The 27,936-nt window shown below is 39.4% G+C and overlaps 1 protein-coding gene across 4 annotated transcripts in view; it reads right to left on the reverse strand.

Moving 5' to 3' along the window:
- Positions 1-27,936, reverse strand: part of RSPO2 (R-spondin 2) — a 172,776-nt gene that overhangs the window by 72,008 nt on the left and 72,832 nt on the right. For all 4 annotated transcript variants that reach the window (XM_070382179.1, XM_070382178.1, XM_070382177.1 and 1 more), the window contains one exon: positions 14,247-14,435. In XM_070382179.1, coding sequence (XP_070238280.1) covers positions 14,247-14,435 — 189 coding nt within the window. The remainder of the gene's footprint in view (positions 1-14,246; positions 14,436-27,936) is intronic.

Consider the following 27,936-nt stretch of genomic DNA (forward strand, 5'->3'; position numbering starts at 1 on the left):
TACAGGTGCTTGACACAACAGATGACGACAGACGTATCTGCTGAATGACTAACAAATGTAACTGAATCTCTTTCAGGTTAGAATAGACACTGAAGCAGAATCCACCTCATGAATGTTAATGGAATAACATGATTTTGTTACAAACAAAAATACTTAAATAATAAAGAGCTCCTTTTCCAAATTAGGCATCAATTTATTACAAACTACACTGAAGCGCCTATGTTTCATTTTTTGTCTTTAAGAAATAAATGTATACATATTCATGTAAACCAAGTAAAGATGAGGTTTGGAAGGAGAGACTGAACACAGCAGAAAATAGACTTAAAGTACATATAAGGTCACAGAGAAATCAATATTAGAGAAGTGAATGGCCAATACCAGGTAGCACTCCATTACCAAGTTGTTTATAGATATAAGAATTATTATGAATTAGAAGTTTGTTATTAGAATTACAAATTAGAAGGTTACTATGAACTAAAAGGTTATTATTTCAGAGTGTGTTACATAATTTGTCTAAGCTTGCAAAGCTACAAACTTACTGCAAAAGCCCAATCAGAGCCCAGGAGTTCCTTGTAATACAGTGTTCTTTTAAAGTGATTTTCCACAAATTAATTTCTTTTAGAAAAACCAAATGCCTTGCAATTGTTAATGGGATTTAAAACATTTAAACTAACCATTCATTTAAAAAACTAGTCAAATAAACTTTGATATCTTTCTATAATGCTCAGGCTTGTAACTATACATAATAGTTTTATCTATATTACATGGTTTATTTTTAAGGAATAGTATAATGGAAAGAATATTCCATTGGAGTCTGTATCTCAGACACTGAGGCCACTCTGCTACTGACAAATCATGTGACTTTAGGGAAACACTTCTTTCATAAGCCTCAATATGCACATTTGTTGGGGTTAGGGGGAGAAGGGGGAGAGGGAACAGAATCAATTAGGTTTCTTCCAGATCTATGTGTAGTTTTTAATTAGTTTAAAGGAACTTCTACATGCTTGCCAGAGGCCTTGTAGGGTTGTGAACACACACAGATTAATCAGTGAAAGTGTTTATTAATTGAATAAAACATCCTCTCCTTTAAGAACTATTAGAAATATGCTGTTATTACCTGCTTTCCTCAGCACAGCACAATAAGCTATTGCTTATCTTTATCTGAACTTTGTTTACAGAATGAAAAGATAGGAAATGCTTTCACAGTATACCCAGTTTAAATGAATAGAAAAGAACTCACAGCTAACAACATATTCAGTGGTGACAAGATAAAAGCATTTCTTCTCAAGATCAGAAAGAAGACAAAGGTATCTATTCTTGCCATTTTTATTCAACATAGTTTTATAAACCCTAACCACAACAATCAGAGAAGAAAAAAAAGAAATCTAAATTGGAAAAGAAGTAAAACTGTCATTATTGAGTAGATGACATGATACTATACATAGAAAATTCCTAAAGACGCTACCAGAAAACTACTAAAGCTCATCAATGAATTTGGTAAAGTCACAGGATACAAAATGAATACACAGAATCTGTTGAATTTCTATAAACTAACAAAAGGGATTTATGAAGGCATTCAGAATCCCAGCATGTTAGAGTAAACTTTTCATAGACTCCCCTGGTTTTTATAGATTAGGACACTGGAGCTCACAATATGAGGGTCATCCATTGTCAAAGAGTAAAGTTGTAATACCTGATCCATCTCCATTCTTGAGCCAGCTGTAGACAAGGCCCACAGAAGGCCCCTCCTATGGGTAGTCACCATGATCCTGCTTTTCTGCCAGTTAACACTCCCCTGCTCTTCCCCTTTAAAGTCTGGTCAAAATAGAAGTTTATAATGCTTCTACTAGTGCAGTAAAAGTCAAGGTGTTAGTTGCTCAGTCATGTCCCACTCTTTGCGAGCCCATGCCAGTCTCCTCTATACATGGAATTCTTCAGGCAAGAGTACTGGAGTGGGTTACCATTTCCTTTTCCAGGGGATCTTCCTGACCCAGGGATCAAACCTGGGTCTCCCGCATTGCAGGCAGATTCTTTACTGTCTGAGTCCCTAGAAAAGCTAGGGACTCAGACAGTCTTTTTTTTTTTTAAAGAAAAGCTACTTTAAATCAGAATCTTTTGTCAGAAACTCTGTCCACAAAATCAAAGCATATGGGAATCAGATTCCTAGATAGTAAAACACAATTATAAATTCAAATACCATATGTGCCAGAATACATACGCTATTGGAATCGTAGAGAATTAGGAAGAGGGAATTATGACAAAGTGGAGGAGGCAGAGAAGGGAGCCAGCATAGAGTCAGGAGCATTGGAAGCCTGATCCAAAAGTCAGTGTATTCCACCACGGTCAACTTAGTAGAATCCACAATCAGATATATGATCATTGATTTTAATACACTGATGATTAATGAGGGATGTGGGGAAGAATACTCATCACAATATCCTTATGTGTTTATGCATATTAAAATGTGTCTTTTACTAAATGCAAAGCCTTCTCTTCCATAATCAGCGACAGAGACAACATAATTATTACATGTAGCAGTGATTCCCGAAGCCAGCCATGGCAGTATGACCTGGAACCTCATTGAAAAGGCAAGTTCTAGGGCACCACGTGCAATCTACCTAAGCAGAAACTCTAGGGGAGGACCCTGCAACCCCTGTTTTTATAGATGATTCTGATGTACATTGCAGTTTAAGAATCACCTCACTTAACTCCTTGCTGTCACTAGAGAAAATTCAAACAAGTAGACTGCCTGCCCAACTTATGGATCCTCCATCCTCATCTTCCAGGATTCCATTCTCAAACTTTCTCCGACTCTCAGCGGACTCCCGCTGTGAATGCCCTTTTTCCTCTTGCTCTTACTCGCCCTACTCCTCCTTTGGGATCATTTCAGATGACACACTCTCTACAAAATCTTGAGACTTACCCACATCCAAGTGCATGTTAGCTGATGTCCATGGGTTCCCTGAGCACCCAGGGCATCACTATCGAGGTTCTTACCACATCATATTCCCTTGCACTTTTTTCCTAAAAACACACATTGCCCTTGTATAGTGTATATAAGGTAAGCATCAAGTGTTTGCTACATTTGCACACGTTTTTACGCAGCCTAAACCAACTCCCAAATTACAGTGTGCCCTCTTTCCTCACCAGATAAATACATACTATTAGTACTAGGAAAATTACTCAAGTCCTTCCTTTATTATTATGCTTCCTTGACTCTAGCACAGCCTCTACTCCAAAATAAAGACTATGAGAGACTCCTTCAGTGTATCCCTAATCCACTTGCTAGTTTGCTGAAGATCAAACCCAAAGTAAAACAACTCTAATACAATAGTTGTTGTAGGACATTTCTGGTTTCATTTAAGTATATAATCAGAATTTCAGTCCCTAAATTTGAATATTATTTTTAGTTGGATCTATATCACTTATCATCTCCAGATTTCACATCAAGGTCTCATTACTGGCCCTTTCATACTTCATGCTCATGCATGTCCTCTGAATTCCTCCTAGCTCTTCACTACTGATCTAGCCACCCAGGCTAGATGGTGACAGAAGGAGAGAATATACCTAAGTCACAATTTCCAGAGCTTTTCATGACTGTTCTCACCTAACCACTGACTTCTCCCTTTTCTGTTGCTAAGTTTGCAACCCCATGGACTATATTCCACCAGGCTCTCTGGGAGTTCCCAAGCAAGAATACTGGAGAGGATTGCCATTACCTATTCCAGGAGATTTTCCACATTTAGTGATTGAACTCGGGTTGCCTGCATTGCAAGTGGATTCTTTACCACTGTCCCACCTGGGAGGGGCTTCCCTGCTGGCTCAGAGGTTAAAGCGTCTGCCCGCAATGTGGGAGACCTGGGTTCGATCCCTGGGTCAGGAAGATTCCCCTAGAGAAGGAAATGCCAACCCACTCCAGGATTCTTGCTTGGAGAATCCCATGGATGGAGGAGCTACACAGTCCACGGGGTTGCAAAGAGTCGAACACAACTGAGAGACTTCACTTTCACTTTTCACCTGGGAAGACTTCCTTTCTCTATCCTCTGTTACATGACACACCAACCCTACTTGTCTGTGTGTTTCAGCAGCACTTTAGGTAATGCTGCTGTATATTACTACTGTCTAATTCTGTATCAGTTTCACATGTGCAGCCCAACTGTACATTCAGTCAATTTGTAAGTATTTTCCAAATAAAGACTTTAACTTTATTTTATTTCTCCTGTAATCCCACAAACACTGAGGTTACACCAACATATCTGCTAGAGGTCTGCATCTTCACAGATCATTGAACAATTATAAAGCCTTTATGGTACTCAGTAATATCTATATCCCCTTATTTATAGTTGTTATCCAGATTTTTTTAAAAACATTCTAACCATTTTTCTAATACCTTGACTTTTTTTTTCAAATGCAGCATTACACTGTATGATTCAAGAATGGCAGGAGTTTCCAAAACGACTGAAACTTGACAATGTAGTAATTTTTTAAAAATACCTAAATGCTGAGTAGCCTGTGGCTCAGATCATGAACTTCTTATTGCCAAATTCAGACTTAAATTGAAGAAAGTAGGGAAAACCACTAGACCATTCAGGTATGACCTCAATCAAATCCCTTACGATTATACAGTGGAAGTGACAAACAGATTCAAGGGATTGATCTGATAGAGTACCTGAAGAAGTATGGGCGGAAGTTCATGACACCGTACAGGAGCAGTGATCAAGACTATCCCCAAGAAAAAGAAATGCAAAAAGGCAAAATGGTTGTCTGAGTAGGCCTTAAAAATAGCTGAGAAAAGAAAAGACTGGAAAGGCAAAGGAGAAAAGGAAAGAGATACCCATTTGAATGCAGAGTTCCAAAGAATAGCAAGGAGAGATAAGAAAGCCTTCCTCAGTGATCAATGCAAAGAAATAGAGGAAAACAACAGAATGGGAAAGGCTAGAGATCTCTTCAGGAAAATTAGAGATACAAGGGAACATTTCATGCAAGATGGGCACAATAAAGGACAGAAATGGTATGGACCTAACAGAAGCAGAAGATATTAAGAAGAGGTGGCAAGAATACACAGAACTATACAAAAAAGATCTTCATGACCCAGATAATCATGATGGTGTGATCACTCACCTAGAGCCAGACATCCTGGAATGTGAAGTCAAGTGGGCCTTAGAAAGCATCACTACGAACAAAGCTAGTGGAGGTGATGGAATTCCAGTTGAGCTATTTCAAATCTTGAAAGATGATGCTGTGAAAGTGCTGCACTCAATATGCCAGCAAATTTGGAAAACTCAGCAGTGGCTACAGGACTGGAAAAGGTCAGCATTCATTCCAGTCCCAAAGAAAGGCAATGCCAAAGAATGTTCAAACTACCGCACAATTGCACTCATCTCACACACTAGCAAAGTAATGCTCAAAATTCTCCAAGCCATGCTTCAAAAGTACGTGAACCATAAAATTCCAGATGTTTAAGTTGGATTTAGAAAAGGCAGAGGAACCAGAGATCAAATTGCCAACATCCATTGGATCATCGAAAAAGCAAGAAAATTCCAAAAAAGTCACTTACTTCTGCTTTATTGATTATTCCAAAGCCTTATACTGTGCAGATCACAACAAACTGTGGGAAATGCTTAAAGAGATGGGAATACGAGACCACCTTACCTGTCTCCTGAGAAATCTGTATTCAGGTCAAGAAGCAACAGTTAGAACTGGACACGGAACAACAGACTAGTTCCAAATTGGGAAAGGTGTACGTCAAGGCTGTATATTGTCACCCTGCCTATTTAACTTATATGCAGAGTACATCATGCAAAATGCTGGGCTGGACAAAGCACAAGCTGGAATCAAGATTGCCAGAAGAACTATCAATAACCTCAGATATGCAGATGATACCGCCCTTATGGCAGAAAGTGAAGAAGAATGAAAGAGCCTCTTGATGAAAGTGAAAGAAGAGAGTGAAAATGTTGGCTTAAAACTCAACATTCAGAAAGCTAACACCATGGCATCTGGTCCTATCACTTCATAGCAAACAGATAAGGAAACAGTGACAGATTTTATTTTCTTGGGCTCCAAAATCACTGTAAATGGTGACTGAAGCCATGAAATTAAAAGATGGTTGCTTCTTGGAAGAAAAGTTATGACCAACCTAGACAGCATATTAAAAAACAGAGACATTACTTTGCCAACAAAAGTCTAAACTGTCAAAGCTATGGTTTTTCCTGTGGTCATGTATGGATGTGAGAGTTGGACTATAAAGAAAGCTGAGCACCAAAGAATTGATGCTTTTGAACTGTAGTGTTGGAGAAGACTCTTGAGAGTCCCTTGGACTGCAAGGAGATCCAACCAGTCCATCCTAAAGGAAATCAACCCTGAATATTCATTGGAAGGACTGATGCTGAAGCTGAAACTCCAGTACTTTGGCCACCTGATGCAAAGAACTGAGTCTTTGGAAAAGACCCTGATGCTGGGGAAAATTTAAGGCAGGAGGAGAAGGGGACAACAGAGGATAAGGTCGTTGGATGGCATCATTGACTCGGTGGACATGAGTTTGAGCAAGCTCCAGGAGTTGGTGGTGGACAGGGAAGCCTGGCATGCTGCAGTCCAGGGGTCTCAGAGAGTTGGACCCAACTGAACTAACTGAAATGTTGACCTTAGGGTTAATCAATTAAGGGATGCTTATACATTCAAAATTACCTGTTTTTTAAACTTGTGTCTTTTCATTTTAGAAACAAACTATAACATTCTCCCAGCCCATAACACATTTTTCACAGTGTCAAGACAAGGACGGAATCATAATATAGAGTGAAAAAAAAGTAGCCAGTTTACTGGATACAAAAGTATGAAATCTCAATTCTGTAATTTTTTGTTTGCAAATGATTTTGTTAAAACATACAGTCCCTGGCAATACAAGCATGTATATTCTTTTTTTTTTTTTTTCTTTAATAGAAATTATTTAATTAGTATACATGTGTTCCACATAAAAAAATTACTAGCCCATTTTCTTTCACTTTGGTGCATTTTAGATCCCCTTCCTCGCACATTAATAAAATCTTGACTGATATGAGGTAGATAGATTCTTTATAGACTGCATATTAAACAACTGTTCTGTTCAAGGCTAATTTCCTCACTTAGGTTTTAGATCCTAAGTTCTTCTGTCTCTTAACTGATCTTGTTTTCCTTAATCATCCCTTTCTCCATCTCAACTGGCTATATTCTGTTCAAACCTCCCTCCACCTTCCCCCTCCCAGACACACACGATTTCCTAATTTGTAAACCTCCTACCTATCATCAGAGAGTCTTTTTCAACAAGATTAGCGGTGAGGGGAAAGAGAAAGTGTCCTATAATCGTGGCTCCTCCCTAAGGCTCCATGTTCTCCCTGAAACCACAGTAATTAGGCTAGCACTCCAACAACAGCAGAAACAACCTCCACCAGGGTCAACGACTGTTGTTTAAACAGCACGGTTTTGGCACTGACCCCTTGATACTTCAAGTCTCCCTACCTGCTTCTGGGACATCATTCTCTAATTTCCCATTTTCCTGGTATTTCTGTCAGAGCCTCCACTACAGGCTTTGCTTTGCTTGCTGTAAGAGGTCCACATTCTTCAGGCTTCAATCCTCAGAACTCTTTCTCTCTGTTGATATTCTTTTCTTCTTGTCAATAATTCAGTTCTGTCTCCTTTGACAGCTCCAGCCCCTGACATCTAAATGCTTATTGGACATCCTCCCCAGGATGTCCTCTCAAGCTCCTGCTGCTGCTAAGTCACTTCAGTCGTGTCTGACTCTGTGCAACCCCATAGATGGCAGCCCACCAGGCTCCCCTGTCCCTGGGATTCTCCAGACAAGAACATTTCCTTCTCCAAGCTCAACGTGCCTCAAATCAACCATTCTCTACCACCATCCTTCTCTCGAGCAAATATACTCCTCTTCCTATATTGTGTACCTCAATGAATTTTACTCTCCAGCTCTCAAGTCAGAGTCATAAGAGTAATCTTAATTTCTCCCTTCACCTTTGGCCAACACCCTCCAATTGATTAAGAAGTCCTATTGATTCTTCCTCAATATCTCTCTCCACTCCTCCACTTCCACTATAATTAACTTAGGTCATTTATTCATTCAATCTATTTACTAAACACCCACAATATGTCAGACACAATTATACATAACATGAGCCTGAACAATATAGACTAAAAATCCCTTCCTTCTTGGAACTTACATACTAGCAGGAGAGGTGAATAGAACAGATAAGTAAAATACACAGTGTGTTAGTTACCCATAAGTGCTAAGCAAAGAAGGGAGGGAAAGAATGACTGAAAGAGGGAGCAAAGAAGAGTGGAAGGGATAAAGAAATGGAAATATTGCAATAGGGAAGGTTAAATTTTATATAGATTGGCCAGGGAGAGTCTAACAAGGATGCAGCTGATTTTTTTTGTTCGTTTGTTTGTTTAACCCAGATGCTTGATCTTGCTACCTTCATTGCAGACTCTCTTCTAGCCCATTTTCCAACTGAAAGAAAAATATTTCCCCAAATCATAAGCTTATCGTTCCCTTACTTGTCATGCTTCATTAACAGCTTGTGGCTTTCAGGATATTTCTATTACCTAAATTTAGCACATAAGGTCTGCACTGACCGAGCCCCCAGCAACCTAACTAGCACCATTTCTGGTTTTACAGTAGAAATGTACTCAACCACCTGCATCTTACTTCAAAATGAATGATTTTTTTGGTGCAACTCCATACCTTTCCATGTGTTTTTTCCCCTTTTTTTCTTCCTATAATACTTAATCCTAATAATTCTGAAAACACACACAGTCTTTATAAGTGGCATCTCCTTCATTGCTGAAATCCACCACAAACATTAGAAAGTGTATTTTACTCAGTTGGTAACTTCATCCATAAAATAGAAACCCCATAGCCTACTTTCCACATTTATTTGAAAGATAAAATGAGAAAAAGTACATCTAATAGCATAGTTGGCACAGGATGGAAGCTAAATAGTTAGCAGCCTCTACCACATAATACACTTTATTAACTACCTGTCTTTCCACTAGACTAGGCTTTCTCAACCTCACAAGTACTGACATTTTGGGCCAGGTAATTCTTTGTTGCAGGAGGCTGCCCTGTGCACTGACAGCATTGAGTGGTACCCATGGCCTGTGTCCACTAGATGCCAGGAGTACTGTAAAAGCCAAAATGTCTCCAAACACTACTAAAATATTCCCTAGTGGGCAAAAATCATCCCTGGTAGAGAATCACTGCACTACACCATAAGCAACTCGAAGGACAGAAACTAATTATTACTCGTTATTTTGTCTCTAGGTATCTAGGATTGAAGTCAGCATACAGTAAGTATTCAATAAATGCATATCTCTAGCACCATAGATTAATTTTACCTATTTTTTGAAAAGCATGTAAATGTATATATTATTTTATAGCCTCTTTCATTCACTGTCAGATTATGGGATGTCTTCATGATGCTTCATGTTGCAGTTCATCTTGAGTTCTCCATATACTTTTTTAGACACTATCGTTTGGACACTTGAGTTGTTTCCAATTTGTAGCTAGTATAATTAGTGTTGTCATGAATAACCTTTTGCATGGTTTTGGTTACAAGTCAAGATACCAGTTTTGTTGAAGGAGGAGAAAGGGGAGTAATTGGTAAGGATACACTGAGGATTCCTGGGGGTGCTGTTAACATTTATTCTCGAGTAGTGGTACCATATGTGTGTCCACTTTGTGGTAATTCATTGAATGCTCCATTTATGATCTGTGAATATATCATTCTCTTTTACACTTCATTTGAAGTTTTTATTTATATTACTAAGGAAACAGTTGTGTACATAGATGGAAAAAGAAGGCCAAAGATTCTGGCGAATATTCTACAATGCCAATATTCATGTGAAAAATAAATGTTTACCTTCATTTGTGTCATCAGTTCAGTTCAGTCACTCAGTCGTGTCCGACTCTTTGTGACCCCATGAATTGCAGCACGCCAAGCCTCCCTGTCCATCACCAACTCCTGGAGTTCACTCAAACTCATATCCATCGAGTCGGTGATGCCATGCAGCCATCTCATCCTCTGTCGTCCCCTTTTCCTCCTGCCCCCAATCCCTCCCAGCATCAGAGTCTTTTCCAATGAATCAACTCTTCGCATGAGGTGGCCAAAGTATTGGAGTTTCAGCTTTAGCATCAGTCCCTCCAATGAACACCCAGGACTGATCTTTAGGATGGACTGGTTGGCTCTCTTTGCAGTCCAAGGGACTCTCAAGAGTCTTCTCCAACACCACAGTTCAAAAGCATCAATTCTTTGGTCCCCAGCTTTCTTCACAGTCCAACTCTCACATCCATCCATGACCACTGGAAAAACCATAGCCTTAACTAGATGGACCTTTGTTGGCAAAGTAATGTCGCTGCTTTTTTAATATGCTATCTAGGTTGGTCATAACTTTCCTTCCAAGGAGTAAGTGTCTTTTAATTTCATGGCTGCAATCACCAGCTGCAGTGATTTTGGAGCCCAGAAAAATAGTCTGCCACTGTTTCCACTGTTTCCCCATCTATTTGCCATGAAGTGATGGGACCGGATGCCATGATATTAGTTTTCTAAGCATTTGTATCATAGAAAAGCATATTTTAAAAAAAGGATGTTTTATACTTTTTGTCACTAGTACCCATTGTTGGTGAGAAGCAAGGGAAAATGTCTGCTATCAGTAAATATGTACACAGGCACAACATTCCCAGAAGACCATTTGGCAATATATACGAAAAAATCTTTGAAATTTGCATTATGCTTGTATCTCAATTATATCTCAATAAAGCTGGGAGTATGTGCTATGTTTGAAAGTTTATCTTATGAAAATAAATCAGAAAAATGCATACAACTACATATGTGTATATAAGCAAAATAATTTATATACAAGGAAATTCTTCATATAACTGCTTATGATGGTAAAAACTGAAAGCAAATTTTCAATAGATAATTAGCTAGATGTATTATGGTTATCTATTCAGTAGAAAACATGCACTCATATTTAATGACAAGGAAAAATGTTCATAGCACATCACGTAAAAACAAATTACAAGACAGGATGAAACATGTGTAAGGAAAGAAAGACATAAATATGCACAGAAACAAAATGTCAAGAAAAGAAGCCAGAATATTAGTCAGCCATAGAAAAGAACAAAATAATGCCACTTGCAGTATATGGACCTAGAGATTGTCATACTGACTGAAGTCAGACTCAGAAAGACAAATATCATATGATATGGCTTATATGTGGAAACTTAGAAAAGGGTACAAATGAAGTTAGTTGTAAACCAGAAGTAGAGTCACAGATGTGGAGAACAAGTTTATGGTTACCAGGGGATAGGTAGGGGGAGGAATAAATTGGGAGATTAGGATGGACATATACACACTACTATATATAAAATAAATAACTAATAAGAACCTATCTAATAAGAACCTATTTATAGCACAGAACATTCTTCTCAAAACTGTAATGGCCTATATATGGCAAAATAATCTAATAAAAAAGAGTGGAGTGTATCATCGTCTATATAAAATATAAATAACATGCAACATATGCCAAGTACCTATGAAAAAGAGCCAATATTACTAAGAATGAACCATGGTCATCCTCAGTCATATACTGAGAATTAAGAAATAATCTTCCACTTTCACTTTGCTTCACAGGAGCCTTGTTAATAAGCACTTCCCGCTTGTACCAAATAAGTAATGATTTCTAGGTCAGTAAATTGCAACATTGATTGCATTCACTTACAATAAGTATAACCATGGCAAACCCATTTTCACATGGAGATTCTCTTTCTAAGGCTGATTTACAGTCACTGCTCTCCTCTCCGTTTCTGAGAAAAGGGATCACCTTAGCCAAAATGTAAGTGTTAAGCCCTGTCTCAGAGTGTCTAAGGAAGACCCTGTTGATAGCCTGGGATATTGCTGAATGACTACCCATTCCAGTTTGCCCAAGACAGTCCTGGTTTATGCCCCATGTCCCTGCATAGTTGTTAAGAGCAGCCACTTTCAGTCCCCAATGTCCCAGATAGAGCAAAACATTAATGGCCAGCCTCCTGTACATACACAGGAATGCTAAGCATAGCACGTGGAATAAATGCCGAGCCATCTGAACTCTTGTCTCATCTTCCCTGTACTGTTAGTCTAGAATAAGCACCCACACAGACCATCCATGTGCTCAAGCCCCCACCGCCACCACATAGACGGTCTAAAGCAATCTGAACAGGAATCCAGTTCAAGTTGGCCCCATTTTGCTATGGGTGGCTCAAAAACTATGAGAATGCACATTATTAGCTACCTCGAATCATACACTTTAAGGATAAAGTGCATATTTGAAAAATTTGATCAATGTATTGATACTTTGGGGGAGCTGTGTCTGTCTAGTTTTTAATCCAAATAATTCTATACAATGGAAGTATCAATACATGCAAATTTCCTGTAAGACTGTATATTTCTATCTGTGCTAATGGCAAAACTATTCACCCAACCACCTTAGCCAGAAACCCTATGACCAAATTTGATTTTCTCTGCACTCTGTGAAATTAGTTAGTTACTAAGTCTCATTGATTTTAAATCTCTGAAATTCACTGCCCACAAACTTCTCATCAGAACAAGATTTCACATCTGCAATTGTTACAGTAGGCTTCTCCAACTCATCTCCTGCACTTCTGCAAGAATTAAATAAAGCAATTTCTCTAGTTTACAACCTGCTCAAAACCCTCAGATAACATCCAGACTTCTTAACATGGCACTCAAGACCTTTATTATTTGCACTTAAGCCTCTCTTTTCATCCTCAATTCCAACCATACCTCACACAAAGCACATACTACTCAGTGGTTCTCCTCCAGGGATGGTAGTGCTCCCCTAGGAGGTGTTGGGAAATGTCTGGGGATAATTTTTATTGCCATCGTGATTTGGGGCAATGAAGATTATTTAAGGAGCAAGGACTAAGAATGCTCAGTGACCAGCAGTGCAGGACTTGTGCCTTGTCAAGATGCCAACAGCACCATAAATGAGACTTCTCATTGCCCAAACACATTATTTTTTCAAACGTGTTGTTTCTTCCTCCCAGATTCTATTTAATCTTCCTCTATTAGTTGTGCCTCCTTCCAAAATAACATTGTCCCTGGATGATAAAACTCCAACACTCTTCCTACCTAAAGACCTCAGCTGATTTAATAGTCATGCACAATGTGTTAGAGGGAATTAAGTCACTCCCGTAACACACTAGTTGCCTGCTGATCTAGTGCTTAGTACATTGAATTATGATTAAACTTCTTACCCATCTGTCGTTTCACTCCATGTGCCCCTTCTCCTTACCCATTCTATCCTCTAAAATTTGAGCTCTTTAAAAAAGGGGATGTTCCTTTGTTATTGCATTTTTTTAACTCCAATTTCTACACTAGAAGTTGAGAATCATGCTATAATGATAAATGATTTTTGGATTAAAAAATTGTACTTGCATTCCTTTCCATAGAATGACATTCCCTAATGACCTTTTTGTAGTTGCTAAACTTAGAATACTTTGAAGTAAACTAAGTATTTTCATTATATCTTTTATCAGTAGTGGTGCTTTAAATTAATGTATTAAAGATTAGACTAATTCAGGTATTACAAACTTAAGTATAAGAGGAAAAAGAAACTTCAGACACTGTGGTAAAACCCAAGAGGCTATTCCCAGTATAAAGGTATTTAAAGTCCTTTATTTTTTATAAGTGCTAAGCAAGTATGTCTTACAAAAATCTGCCTACCATGTTTGTGTCCAAAATACATGTTATGAAAAAGTACTTACGTACTCTTAAAAGTGTAGGTACAATATTCGCTGTTGTTTAGTCGCTGAGTTGTGTCCAACTCTTTTGCGACCCCATGAACTGTATAGCCCGCCAGGTTCCTCTGTCCATGGAATTTTCCAGGCAAGAATACTGGAGTGGGTTGCCATTTCCTTCTCCAGGGAATCTTCCCAACCCAGGGATCTAATTCATGTCTCCTGCTTTGCCAGGTGGATTCTCTACCACTGAGCCACCAGGGAGGCCCCATGAACAATACATTTCTATACAAAAGATAAAGTAAAAGTGTTCTTATCCCACCCCACTCATTTTTTTTTTTAAGTTTAAGCTTAAACTATTTCTGTAGTACATTGAAAACATACTTAATCAAAATTTTAAACTTTTAACTCCCCCTAAGTTGCATAAGCAGTAAAATAGGGTGGACAAAAGTCAACTGCTTACTTGCACATCTGTTCATATCTGGGGCTCGATGTCCATAGTACCCAGATGGGCAGGAATGCAGACATTCTCCATACTGGCGCATGCCTTCTCTTCGAAGAAAGAAGAACAACTTCTGTTGACATCGGCTGCACCCATTGTCCTTTGAACAAGACAAGCAACCCTTGCAAATGGGATTTGATACATAACTAGCTGTAAAAGAAAAAAGAATACATGCTTAAATATGCATATGGTCAGACTTCTGGTGAGCACAACATGCTAAAAAGACAAGTATCTCTTTTCCTTCTGCTCTAATCATATAGAAATGCTAAACAAAATAACCTTTGCCATTTAGAAAAAAAACAAAAAGGTTAAAACACAACTAAACTTAGCAACAAAGAAGAAACCCAGAGGCAGACTTGAGGCTGAAAGCTCAAACTAAATGGCTGGAGATGTTGAAGCAGACAGAGGCAGACCTCATGGCAGGGTCCTGAGTCCAAACCAAGGAAACGTGAGTGGCAAACCACATCACTGTAAACGTGAAGCCCACAGTACTGCGAGTAACTACACTTCAATATAAATGAGTAAAGAAGTGTGCACGTAAAGAGTTAACATTTGTCTCTGTGAGGAGAAGGGGACGACAGAGGATGAGATGGCTGGATGGCATCACTGACTCAATGGACGTGAGTCTGAGTGAACTCCGGGAGTTGGTGATAGACAGGGAGGCCTGGCGTGCTGCGATTCATGGGGTCGCAAAGAGTCGGACATGACTGAGCGACTGAACTGAACTGAGAGTGGAGTCATGAAGGCTGTTTTTCCACGAAACAAGTATTAGAAGCCCCAACTCCAACTGGCCAGAGAAAACATTTCCAACCCTGGATTAGGGGGCATACAGGAGGAGAGAAAAATATAACCCATGAGAAATAACTACACCAAATCTACGAGACATCTGAGTGTGGGATCCAAGTTCAAATCATCAATGTAGTATGGGGTTTCTAAGTCAAGAGGTTAGATCCAGGAATATCCACAAAGGAAAAAAAAAAAAAAAAAAGTATGAAATGACGCTACAGAAATTTTCTACAACCCTGACACCTGGGACTTAAGGAAAACCACCTTAACATCAAAATGAACAAATCACACGTGCAAGCAAACCCCCATGAGGAACAATCAGTCTGAGTAAGAGATTTCATACCTAAAGAATAAGAAAGAACAATAAGAAAATAACCTTAAAGTGAGTATCTTTAGCACATTGGAAGGGATGGAATGACTAGAAATCACGTGCAGGAAGAAACAGTATCATAAAATATGCAAATGAGAAAGAAATTAAAACTCTAAAGCTGAAAAAAATTTTATGGACAAGTTGAATGGTAGACTGGGAGAGGGACTTAGCTAGAAAATAGTTTTAAAGAGCTGTACCACAAAAGGTAAGAAATACGTAAGAAAAAAAATAGCATCTGAAATATATAAACCTCATGAAGTTCACTACAGTTAGTGACAAAAAGGATAATTAAAAGAAAACATTCTGTTTCTAGTCCTGGTATAAAATTTAAAAATGATACAACCTGAAATCCCAGTACAATTTCTAAAATATGAAAAAGTCATGTTAACTTTTAGTTATCCTTACACCAAGCAAGGTCATAAATACAAGATATATAAGGCCACACTGACTTCATTTTCCTGAGTTAGCCCACGAAAGTCTTAAGAAGGAATAGAAAATTCCTCAATTATTGAAACTTCACTTTGAGACTACAATCCTATTTGCCCTACATATAATCTTTATTGCATAAGAAATAAACATTCAGTATTCAGACTAGCAGCAATACTCCGAAGTATGCTATATACCACACCCGTCCTTTACTTAAAATGTTTGAGTATCCAATATATGTACCTCTACTCGGAGCAGTTCTTCCTAGGTTTCAGTTCCACAAACACTCTCCCCACTTCTTCTGGGTTCCCTGATTGTTCTTACAGTCTCTCCTCCAGAGAGATCCCCAAAACAAGGTCTTAACCTAACATTTCAGAGAAGGAGCCAAAAAAGAGCTAAGGTACTCAGGATCAGAAACCAAGGCCAAGATAACCCTTTGCATTGGCCATTGAGGTCTGCTTCTTCCCACCTATTCTAGGACTTCGTCCTATCAACTGTTCAACTGCTTTTATCTACATAGTGAATCTATTTTATGGACTTTTTCTTGCTTGCAAGCCTATCTATGCTTCCCAACTAATTTCTTATTTACCACTTATTTTCTTTAACCTGCAACTGTGGAGCAAAAAAGAATCAAATCAAATGGAAAATCACCTCCTCATATAGAGTTCCTAATAAAATCATAACAAACTTTCCAGATACCCCTTCATATATGTACACTTATACGACAGTTAAAATATGTAACTGGGATTTTTCATAACTGTGATCAGACTTTACATGAAGTATGATAACTTGCTCAAATTTCATCAGGTCGTGAGCATCCTCTCCTACCAATGAACCAGACCAATATCACTCATGTTTCTTGGAAATGTCAGTTTTATCTGTAGCCTCTACCCACCAACACCATTCATTCAATTATGCCCAACACTGTTTTTATGAAGACCACAACCAGTTTTTAGAGCCTCGATTCAAGACCTCATTCTCAGTCTCTGGTCCTCCCAACTCCTGTGTCTAGGCCATTACTAAAAGTTTTCTTCCTCTTGTAGCTCCCGTGATAATATCTTCTGAAGATGTACTCTGAACCCTTACTCTTGTGATTTCCACTAATCTTATCAGAGGCCCTTTCTACCTCTAGCTTAGACACCCTAACCACCCTACCCTCTGCCCTACCTATCTTTCTCTACTTCTCTCTCCATTCTACTGTAGGGTCAGTTTTTCTGCTTTTATTCTCATCATAAGATTTCTATTATGCCTTACTCTCATGAAATAATTACAATTTATAAAATGTTTTCACATAGCTGACTGGAAATACAAAGTGAAAGTGAATGTATTAGTTGCTCAGTCGTGTCTGACTCTTTGACACCCCATGGACTGTAGCCCGCCAGGCTCTTCTATCCATGGAATTCTCCAGGCAAGAATACTGGAGTGGGTAGCCTTTCCCTTCTCCAGGGAATCTTCCCAATCCAGGGATCAAACCCAGATCTCCTATATTGCAAATGGATTCTTTACCATCTGAGCCATCAGTGAAGCCCCTGGAAATAAGCCTAGATTATTTACAATTTTCCCAGATGCCTCTGAAGAGGTTTTATTATAAGATTTTGTTATTATTGTTCAGAGCAGGGTGTAAGGAATCAGTATATAAGTTTCAAAAACTGAGACACAGACTAACTTCCATGCAAGGAGGAGATAAAGACAGAGTAGGGTGGGTGGGGTGTAGAACGTGAGTGAAGGGAACAGAATCAGAAAGACTCAGCAGCTCTATGATGGATGAAATGGCTTTGGCAGAGGAAGTGGTGACTGGGGAGAACCCAACTCATTTAATTTTCAGGGCTGTCTAAGAACATAACCCACCTTAAGCAGAAAGACCCTTATGGCATGATATTTGGAGATGTAATTTATGACTCTTATGACTCTTTTGTGGGGTGGGGGAAGCCTTTAAGTAGGAACAACCGGGAGACTAAGGCAAGGACAGGAGCTGCTGGCTGGAGCTCAGCAAAAGGCAGCCGCACACCGCAGAGTGCTCTGCAGTGGTTCACTGCTGCCTTTTGCTCTGCAACTTAACTACAAATATGAACTCGTAATATCAAGGTTATCCATATCCCAGACTTAGCTTCATAAGTAAAAAGAGAACTTGGAAGATTTACATATGTAGCAAAATAGTTTAAGGAGAAGGTTCTCTGGACCACAGTCATCACAAAGTTAAGTGAAGCTGTACTTAAAGTTCAAAAGTTAAACCCAGAGCTATCACTATAAATCACACTGCACAGTGAGGAGGATGGAGAGAAGAGAATTACAGAGCTAAGAGACTCATTATAAATTAAAGGCTTTTTGTTTTGTTTTGTTTTTATGTATCAGAAGTCAACTTTCATCTTGACCACAAAGATTTCAGAGTCAACAAAGTGTACTCCACATTTTTAAAAAGGTTTTCTTAAAATCAGTAAATGCATTGCTTTATTTACTTGAACTTTAACTGACAATGAAAATGAAGTAAGGAATACTTACCTGAGTCCATATCTTAGATATCTTTATAACCCTACATAAGAGGAATCCTCTTAAAACAAAAGTGATGTGAGCCACACCCAGCCGTGAGTGCTGTCTCTTCACTTGCCCCAACCTTCAGCAGTGCTCCTCAAAGCTGAAGGATAAGAACATGTGTAATTTTTGCAGTTTGAAGCTTCACGGCCCAAACCTCAAACAAATTTTTCAGTTTAATTAACCACTGTCCAGTGTCAACTATCCTGGTCTCCTCTATGTTGTAAATCAGAAGCTAAATTCAACAAGAACTTCTTCATCCATTATATGGTGACTATACCAATCTCTTGGAGAAGGCAATGGCACCCCACTCCAGTACTCTTGCCTGAAGAATCCCATGGACAGAGGAGCCTGGTAGGCTGCAGTCCATGGGGTCGCTAAGAGTCAGACACGACTGAGCAACTTCACTTTCATTTTTCACTTTCATGCATTGGAGTAGGAAATGGCAACCCACTCCAGTGTTCTTGTCTGGAGAATCCCAGGGATGGGGGAGCCTGGTGGGCTGCCGTCTATGGGGTTGCACAGAGTCAGACATGACTGAAGCGACTTAGCAGCAGCAGCAGCAGCAGCATACAAATCTCTGGGCTTCCCTAGTAGCTCAGATGGTAAAGCATCTGCCTGCAATGCAGGAGGCCTGGGTTCAATCCCTGGGTCGGTAAGATCCCCTGGAGGAGGACATGGCAAGCCACTCCAGTACTCTTGCCTGGAGAATTCCATGGACAGAGGAGACTGGCAGGCTATAGTCCACAGGGTCGCAAAAAGTCAGACATGACTGAGCGACTAACACACACACACCCCAATCTCTATATATCTAAAGCCAAGCAAAAATTAGACCTTTAAACATGACTAGAGTAATTTATTTTGTCAGGATCTTAATAAGTCAAATGGCTCAGCGTATTTCTATGAGATTTAATTCAAGTGTGCAGGTGAATAAACAGATCTTAATTCCCAGCTTTGAAGACCGTGTTTATTTGCTCTCCCCCGTAAGCTTCAACTTTTCCAACCCTGAAGCCTGCTGAGATCCAGGGCCTCATCATTCCAACCAAAACACTTTTCTAAATCTAGACCCACCCAAAATTCTAAAGATGAAATATATCACATAAAACATTAAAAATCCTCTAAAAGGTGTTAGACAGTGGTATTAACACAAATCCACACATATCTCCTTGATGGGAAAAGGAATATACGGGTATAGAAAACAAAAAATCACGAGGCAGAAACCAGGTAACAATTCCTTATATCACTAATAAGTACACAAGGAGAAAAAAAACAGCTTAAGTAAAACTCTTTACTCTTAATTCTAGTCACGTAATTTATATTCCTCTTAAATTGCAAAGTAAGTTTGGTTTTTTACGAATCCTGATATTTTTAAGTTTGATGCTTTGTTAAATCAAACCCAGTTATGCACATTTTATCCCATAGAACATTTTATGTAGGTGCTGAATGCCCATCTGTTTCTAATATACTCCTAATACTTCTTAAAAGTGTTCCCCTGTTTCTGTTGTAAGCCCTGCCAAACAAGAAGAAATCTAAATTCTTACTAGCTGAAGGCATCCATTCCTGACAAAGAGTACAGATTCTAATTCTGAAAATAATGAGACTGAATAATATCCTGTTAGCATAGCATCTTAGCCTCATTCCATATTTTCAAGTTAAACAATGTTACAAGTCCAACAGCTTTTCAAAAAAATGAACATTTATTATTAACTTCATTGATCCATCCTATCACAAAATTGCTAATATTTATCTCCACCCAATTCCAAATTCAAGATACATATTTGGAAACAAAAACCCTATCTCTGGCACCAATAATAGAGAACTTGCCTGTCAGATCCTATACAAATCAAGTTGGGCATAGATCCTTCCACTAGAACTTGGCATCACTGGGATAAAAAATCCTGTAATCATGTATAATACCAAGCTCAAACCTGACTAAGCCATCAAGATTATGAATGATCAAGCCATGCAAAATTTGACCCAAATGAGAAATACCTATCTTTCAGAGTACTTTATTTTACATTAAATTTTTTTACATTAAATTTTAAATATTGATAAAAATGAAATATGTAATCTGATCTTTGATGCAAAGACAACAGATTTTAACATGCTAGATATTCACCATTATAATCATGCCTTAGAAAACAGATGTTAAAATGAACAATTTTAATAAAGCTCTGACACAGGTAAGTTTCTAAATGTCCACTGAAGTTTTAGAGGAGCTAAAATAACATGAGTTTAGGGGGAAAAAAATGAGAAGGGCAAACTTGTGCCAAGAATTCAAAAGTTTCATAACCTGTAGAACTGAAATACACCTTCTCAGAATCATTTTTTATCTTTTGTTATGAGTGCTTCAATAGATACCAATATTTTTAGGAAAAAGACTTATGAAACTTTTAGCTTCTCCAAGAAGTATTAGCTTTGAGAAACCCATGTCCATTGGGTGTCTGAAAATGTTATTAGTTGATAATTAATAATATCATTGTTTATCCACCTAAAACATGTCTTTTAAGAATGAAAGACTGGATATATCCCTAACTTCAGAAGTATTCCTTAGGAAAACAATACTTCTAAAATTTTCTAAGCCTCCCAAAATATTGAAATCATCTCTGAAAGTGATGACTTCCCTAAGGACTTCCCTGGTGACTCAGACAATAAAGTGTCTACCTATAATGCGGGAGAGCCGGGTTCAATCCCTGGGTCAGGAAGATCTTCTGGAGAAGGAAATGGCAACCCATTCCAGTATTCTTGCTTGAAAAATCCCATGGACAGAGAAGGCTGGTAGGCTACAGTTCATGGGGTTGCAGAGTCCGACACGACTGAGCAACTTCACTTTCACTTTATACTTTCACCTTCTGAAAGAAAGTCATGTCTGACTCTTTGTGATCTCATGGACTGTAGCCTGCCAGGCTCCTCTGTCCATGGAATTCTCTGAGCCAGAACACTGGAGTGGGTAGCCATTCCTTTCTCCAGAGGATCTTCCCAACCCAGGTCTCCCACATTGCAGGCGGATTCTTTACCATCTGAGCCACCCAGAGAAGCCCAAGAATCCTGGAGTGGGTAGCCTATCCCTTCTTCAGGGGATCTTCCTGACCCAGGAATTGAATCAAGGTCTCCTACATTGCAGGCAGATTCTTTACCAACTGAGATACCAGGTAATATTCTTAATGACATCAGGATTAAAGGAATTTAACTAGATGATGTTTCTGCTCCTACCAAAGTATGTATCTTACTGTACAAAAGCTCAACTCTACTAGAAGATTTTAAAATATGGAGGGAGGAATTTAAGTAGAGTTACAGGTTTATTTTAACACATGAAGTGCTAATATCATCACAAAAAAATGAGGAAAAGGACCACAACTGTAAGCTGCTAATTCCTCTCGAGTGCTCGCACCACACGAGTCATAATCCTCATAGACTGGCACCTCAGCAATACATTTACAACCAAGATTAGCCGTGGCTGTTGTGTGGTTAACCAGATGGGATATTTTTTTTAAAACACATTACAAGGAAGCAGAAAGCGTGTATGAGGCATGTGTCATGAGTGCTTCAAGTCTGAATTAACTGAGATGTCCCAGGGAAGCCCAGAATACTCAAAAGGCAGGTCAAACAAAGATGATGAACTAAGATATGGTTGCAAAATAAATGTGGATGGAATCTTACATGGGTTTGTTTGAGGGCACAACGGACCTATTCAGAAAACAATAAACACATTCCCCTTCTAATTTAACAAATCCTCATTAATATTCAAGGCAGCCTGCCAAAACTGGAGGAAATTGAAAGGTTGCACCAAAGCAGTCACTGCAATAATCAGGAAAAATTACTTTGGTTCAACACATTTTACTTTGAGACAAAGCAGTATCCTTTCAACATAGTTCACCCTACATGTAAGCCCCTGAAGCAGATGCAGGTTATACATCTGGTGCTGTGAGCCACAGATTTCCCAAAAGAGCTTCTGAATGCACATGTTACTTTGCAATGCAAGGTACCTAAGTGTTTTTGTTTGTTTGTTTTTAATCAGTACCCATCAGGTCCTGATCCTGAGAGTTTGGCAGCACTGAGTTCTAGAAGCTCAAGGAAGGTTGAAACGAGCACTCTGATGTGCCAGTTCTATGCACTCATCAACTAACCATCAAGTAGAAAGTAAGAACTTGAATGAATTAATTGAGACTCAGAAACATTTTTCCAAAAACAGTCATTAACACCCAACATCAAGTAAAAAGACCCAAGCAAATATGAAAGTAGCTATGTATAGATGCTAACGAAAAATTAAAATCATTAGCCCTCAAGTAAGCATATACAATTCCCCAAAGAGTGAAGTATTTCTCAGAATGAACACTCACTGTCAAAGTCAAGCCCTTTAAGAATTAATTATTCCTCTTCCCCTCACTCCCACCACCAACTCTGACACAAAAATCTTAATGCATATTCCCAGGCTAAATGTTAACTCTGACAGGTAACAGGGGAAAATGTACAATTAAGGATCTTAACATGCTCATCCCAAAACTAAACTATTAACATGGTCAAAGGCATAAGCTCTTCAGTTTCTACAATAGCTATGGCCATTAACATTCATTAGGTGATGAAGTCAGAGAACAATGTAAGATGCTTTGAGATTGCTCATTTGCCCAAAGTTATATGATGTTCTGAAACAAAGGAAGACATATATTTTACATTGTATAAAATGAGCCACCAGCTTGAATCTGGGACGGAGGGAAAAAAAATCACTCCATCAAACTGTTCTAATGCCAGAAGATATGTAAGTTTAAAGTTAGAATGTGTGGGATCCTCTGAGCCGTGCCTAGAAACTGCTGTGTAGTATAGATTACTCACGTCAAGGGTTGGCTGGGACTTTCTCAACATACTTAAAAGACCCTGTGGAAATGTTGACAGAGTGTTGGTGCTAATGGTAACTCAAACATGAGCAGATCTAAATATATACATTTATGAAGATTGTGAAACCACCACTTTCACACGAGTCCAAGTTTACACAAGGAGATAATCCAATTATTTAAATAGAAAAAAGCAAACTGCTCATAAACAGAGCTGGACTTCTATTCCATAAAGTACTTAAATACTTCTTATACTAACAGTATTTCAAAATAAGTTCTGCATACTTCCTAAGTACTATAAGCTAAGTGCCACGGTGCCTGACCTACCCAACTGCCTATAGGAAAAAACGCCCCCTCTATCCAAAGATTAAATTGGTTTTTTAAAAGGGGAAACAGGGTATGATGGAATTCTCACTGCGTACAAGTTAGTCAACTGTCTCTCATGGACCACGTGGGTCTTAGAATAGAAATTGACTCCTGCTTATTTCAGTGTTTTAATTTTAAGACAATAAATGGAAAGTCAACTGGATAGCTTATTTGGTGTCATAAACACAGCCCTCAAGAACCACCAGTGTCATAACTAACCAGATTAAAGGATCCATGTGTTTTAGATGTGGGTTATACCACTGTATTTTAAAATAGAGAATGAATACTGTTAGCTACACTGTCCTAGAGACAGGTCTCTTCAAATGAAGATAATAAAAAAAAATTTTTAATTGTCTTAATGAAAAACACACTAGCAAACCCTTAGGGCTGACAAGCATTATTGTCTAACAATTATTCAGGAATACACGATTATGCAAAAATAACAAGTGAAAGCTTTATTACACTCAATCTAGGTCACTGTGTGGAGAAGGCGATGGCGCCCCACTCCAGTGCTCTTGCCTGGAGTCCCATGGACGGAGGAGCCTGGTGGGCTGCAGTCCATGGGGTCACGAAGAGTCAGACGCAACTGAGCGACTTCACTTTCACTTTTCACTTTCATGCATTGGAGAAGGAAATAGCAACCCACTCCAATGTTCTTGCCTGCAGAATCCCAGGGACGGGGGAGCCTGGTGGGCTGCCGTCTATGGGGTCGCACAGGGTCGGACATGACTGAAGCGACTTAGCAGCAGCAGCAGCAGGTCACTGTGGGTGAAATACCACACAGACTTAATTAAAATTAGAAAGATTCACTATTAAATCTTCAGACCTACACAGGGTTTGCTGCTGCTGCTAAGTCACATCAGTCGTGTCCGACTCTGTGCGACCCTATAGACGGCAGCCCACCAGGCTCTCCCGTCCCTGGGGTTCTCCAGGCAAGAACACTGGAGTGGGTTGCCATTTCCTAGTTCTCAGTAATTTTTAAACCAATCACCTGCATTTAACATTTATCAAAGTTCATTTTAACATGCTTTGTCAGTTTGCTAAGTTTATAGCAATCAATACCTTAGTTTGAAATCGCGCTACTTAATCGTTCTTGTTCTAAGAAGTTATGTGTATTCAGAACAAGAAGAAATGAAAATGAGGAAAATCAATATGGGAGGAGAAGAAAATGAACACAGAGGAACACACTATGCGACAAATTGCAGGCTATATGCTTTCATCATTTTTGAAAGCAGTGCTTATTACTCATAATTTCTGTTTATCAGAAGTGAATAAACAGATTAGAGAGTTTAAGAAACCTTTCCAAAGTCATACACTTTGTTAGTGACAAATTTAAATCCAGCTCTGACCTATGATTTCAAAAGCCAGGCTTTTAATTTCCTCATTAAAAGATATATGTACAGCACCTAGGGATAAAATGCATTGTACCAAGATTAAAACCGTGAGAAGTTTCTTTCAAATTAGGCTGTGCCCTTGTAATTTGCTCACTGCCCCATGCTCTGTTTTTAGCTACAAGGAAATAATCAAGCATCCTTTTGATGATTAGTCACTAAGAGTACTAAGCTAATTCTTTCCTAACATAACTAGGACTATACTAAGTCCCATAAATCAACAAAATTAGGATGTCATCCCCAAGAACACTTCAGAGTCAAACTGCTGATATAGCAAGAAGGATAATAGGGGAAACTGAGTTACAGGTTTCTTCTGGCAGAAGTTAAAGAGAAATCCTCAAAATTATAAATGGAAAGTCTTTTAACGGTTTGGGCATACAGCAAAAGGCCAGCATTTTAAAAACTGGAATCTCCAATTGACAAGTTCAAAAACACATCACCCCAAACCATGCAATTTCCTGCAAATGGGCCACTCCCCTCACTGTCTTTGAAGACAAATCCCACCCTGGACAAGGAGCCTTTGATGTAACACAGCAAGTGTACCTATGTAATTAGAAAGGCTCTGTACGCCATCCAAATGAGTCCAACTAGACTTTCAAGATGCACTGCAGTGAAGCGGTACGGACTGACACACCGACAGGGTTCAAGAGCCGGTTGCCTCTGCTCCCAGCCACAATTCTCCTTTCCTCCTCCAAGCAAACTGCACCTGCAGTGCTGGAAAAGTGTCAATACTAGTTGGTCACTCTGAAAAAGTGGCGAAACCGGATGTGTGCACGTTTACAGACATGTGCTCGCTCAGTCGTGTCCAACTCCTTGAGACCCCATAGACTGTAGCCCACCAGGCTCCTCTGTCCATGGAATTTTCCAGGCAAAAATACTAGGGTGGGCTGCCCTTTCCTTCTCCAGGATATCTTCCTGACCCAGGGATCGAACCTGTGTCTCTGGCATCTCCTGCATCGACAGGCAGATTCTTTACTACTAGCGCCAACTGGGAAGCCCGTTTGCAGATATAGATTTGTATATAGAGTCCCACATTTATGCCTGTATATATAAATATATTCATATACTGTTTTCTGAACCATTTGAGTACAAGTTGTGAATGTTACATTCTACACTGAAATAACACTCTACACTGAAATTTCATGTTCAGTATATATTTCTAAAACAAGACATTGTCTTACAATACCTTCCATATTGATATAATCCAATACTATGTTCTAACTGCAGTCCATATTCAGTTATCCCAATACTGTTCCTTTTAATCTACTTTTTTCCTAGACTAGAATCCCATCCAAGATTATGCATTACAATAGGCTGTCATACCTATCAGTCTCCCTTATTCTGGAACAGTTCCTCTTTTGTGAGTTTGATATTTTGGAAGAGAACAGGTCAGTTATTTACAGGATATCTATTTGAGTGACTGATCTCACATTTGGGGAATAACGTAGGAACTGATGGTATGGCCTTTTTTGTGTAGATCAAGAAGCACTTGATGAATCTGGTTGCAATACTGGTGATACTAATTTTGATCCCTTGGCTAAAGTTATACCTGCCAGGTTTCTATATTATAAGGTCACTATTTTACCCTCTGTAACAGGGGCCCCAAACCCCAGGGCGGATACTGGCTCCAGACCTGTTAGGAAATGATCGAAGCTTCATCTGCAGCTCCCTGGTGGTACAGAATCTACCTGTAATACAGGAAGGAGACCCGGGTTCGATCCCTGGGTTGGATCAGGAAGTTCCCCTGGAGAAGGAAATGACAACCCGTTCCAGTATTCTTGTCTGGAGAATTCCATGTAGAGGAGCCTGGCAGGCTACAGTCTATGGGGTTACAAACAGTAGGACACAGCTGAGCAGGCTAACAGCTTCACTTTCACTTTATCGCTCACATTGCCTGAAACATCAGTCATGTTACCTGCACCATCCCCTCCACACTGCTGGCATTACTGCCTGAACCATCCCACCTCCCCCCGCTGGACAAACTGTCTTCCACGAAACTGGTCCCTGGTGCCAAAAAGGTTTGGAACTGATGCTCCAGAAGACATATTTTTTGAGGAGATATAGTAAGACTAAGTACCCATCCTGTTCTTCAAACTTCCACACTGGTTTTAGTATTCCTTGATGAGGAGCCATGAAATTAAAAGACGCTTACTCCTTGGAAGGAAAGTTATGACCAACCTAGAAGCATATTTAAAAGCAGAGACATTACTTTGCCAACAAAGGTCCATTTAGTCAAGACCAGTTTTTCCAATAGCCATGTATGGATGTGAGAGTTGGACTGTGAAGAAAGCTGAGCGCCAAAGAATTGATGCTTTTGAACTGTGGTGTTGGAGAAGACTCTTGAGAATCCCTTGGACTGCCAGGAGATCCAACCAGTCCATGCTAAAGGAAATCAGTCCTGAATATTCACTGGAAGGACTGATGTTGAAGCTGAAACTCCAATGTGGCCACCTGATGAGAAGAGCTGACTCATCAGCTCTGATGATGGGAAAGACCCTGATGCTGGGAAAGACTGAAGGTGGGAGGAGAAGGGGACGACAGAGGATGAGATGGTTGGATGGCATCATCGATTCAATGGAAATGAGTTTGAGTAAACTCCGGGTGTTGGTGATGGACAGGGAGGCCTGGTGTGCTGAAGTCCATGGGGTGCCAAAGAGTCAGACACGACTGAGTGACTGAACTGAACTAGCTTGATGTGTGTGCCTGTGCAGTCACTAAGTCGTGTCCAGCTCTTTATGACCGCATGCACTGTAGCCCACCAGGCCCCTCTGTCCATGGAATTCTCCAAGCAAAAATACTGGAGTGGGTTGCCATTTCCTCCTCCAGGGGATCTTCTTGACCCAGGGACTGAACTCGTGTCTCGTGCATTGCAGGTGGATTCTTTGCCACTGAGCCACCTGTGTAGCCCAGTGATTCTTGCCTGAATCAACTATTCTTTGGATGACTCTCAAAGG

Source organism: Bos mutus, chromosome 14 (genome assembly GCF_027580195.1).
Source record: "Bos mutus isolate GX-2022 chromosome 14, NWIPB_WYAK_1.1, whole genome shotgun sequence".
Lineage (NCBI taxonomy): Eukaryota > Metazoa > Chordata > Mammalia > Artiodactyla > Bovidae > Bos > Bos mutus.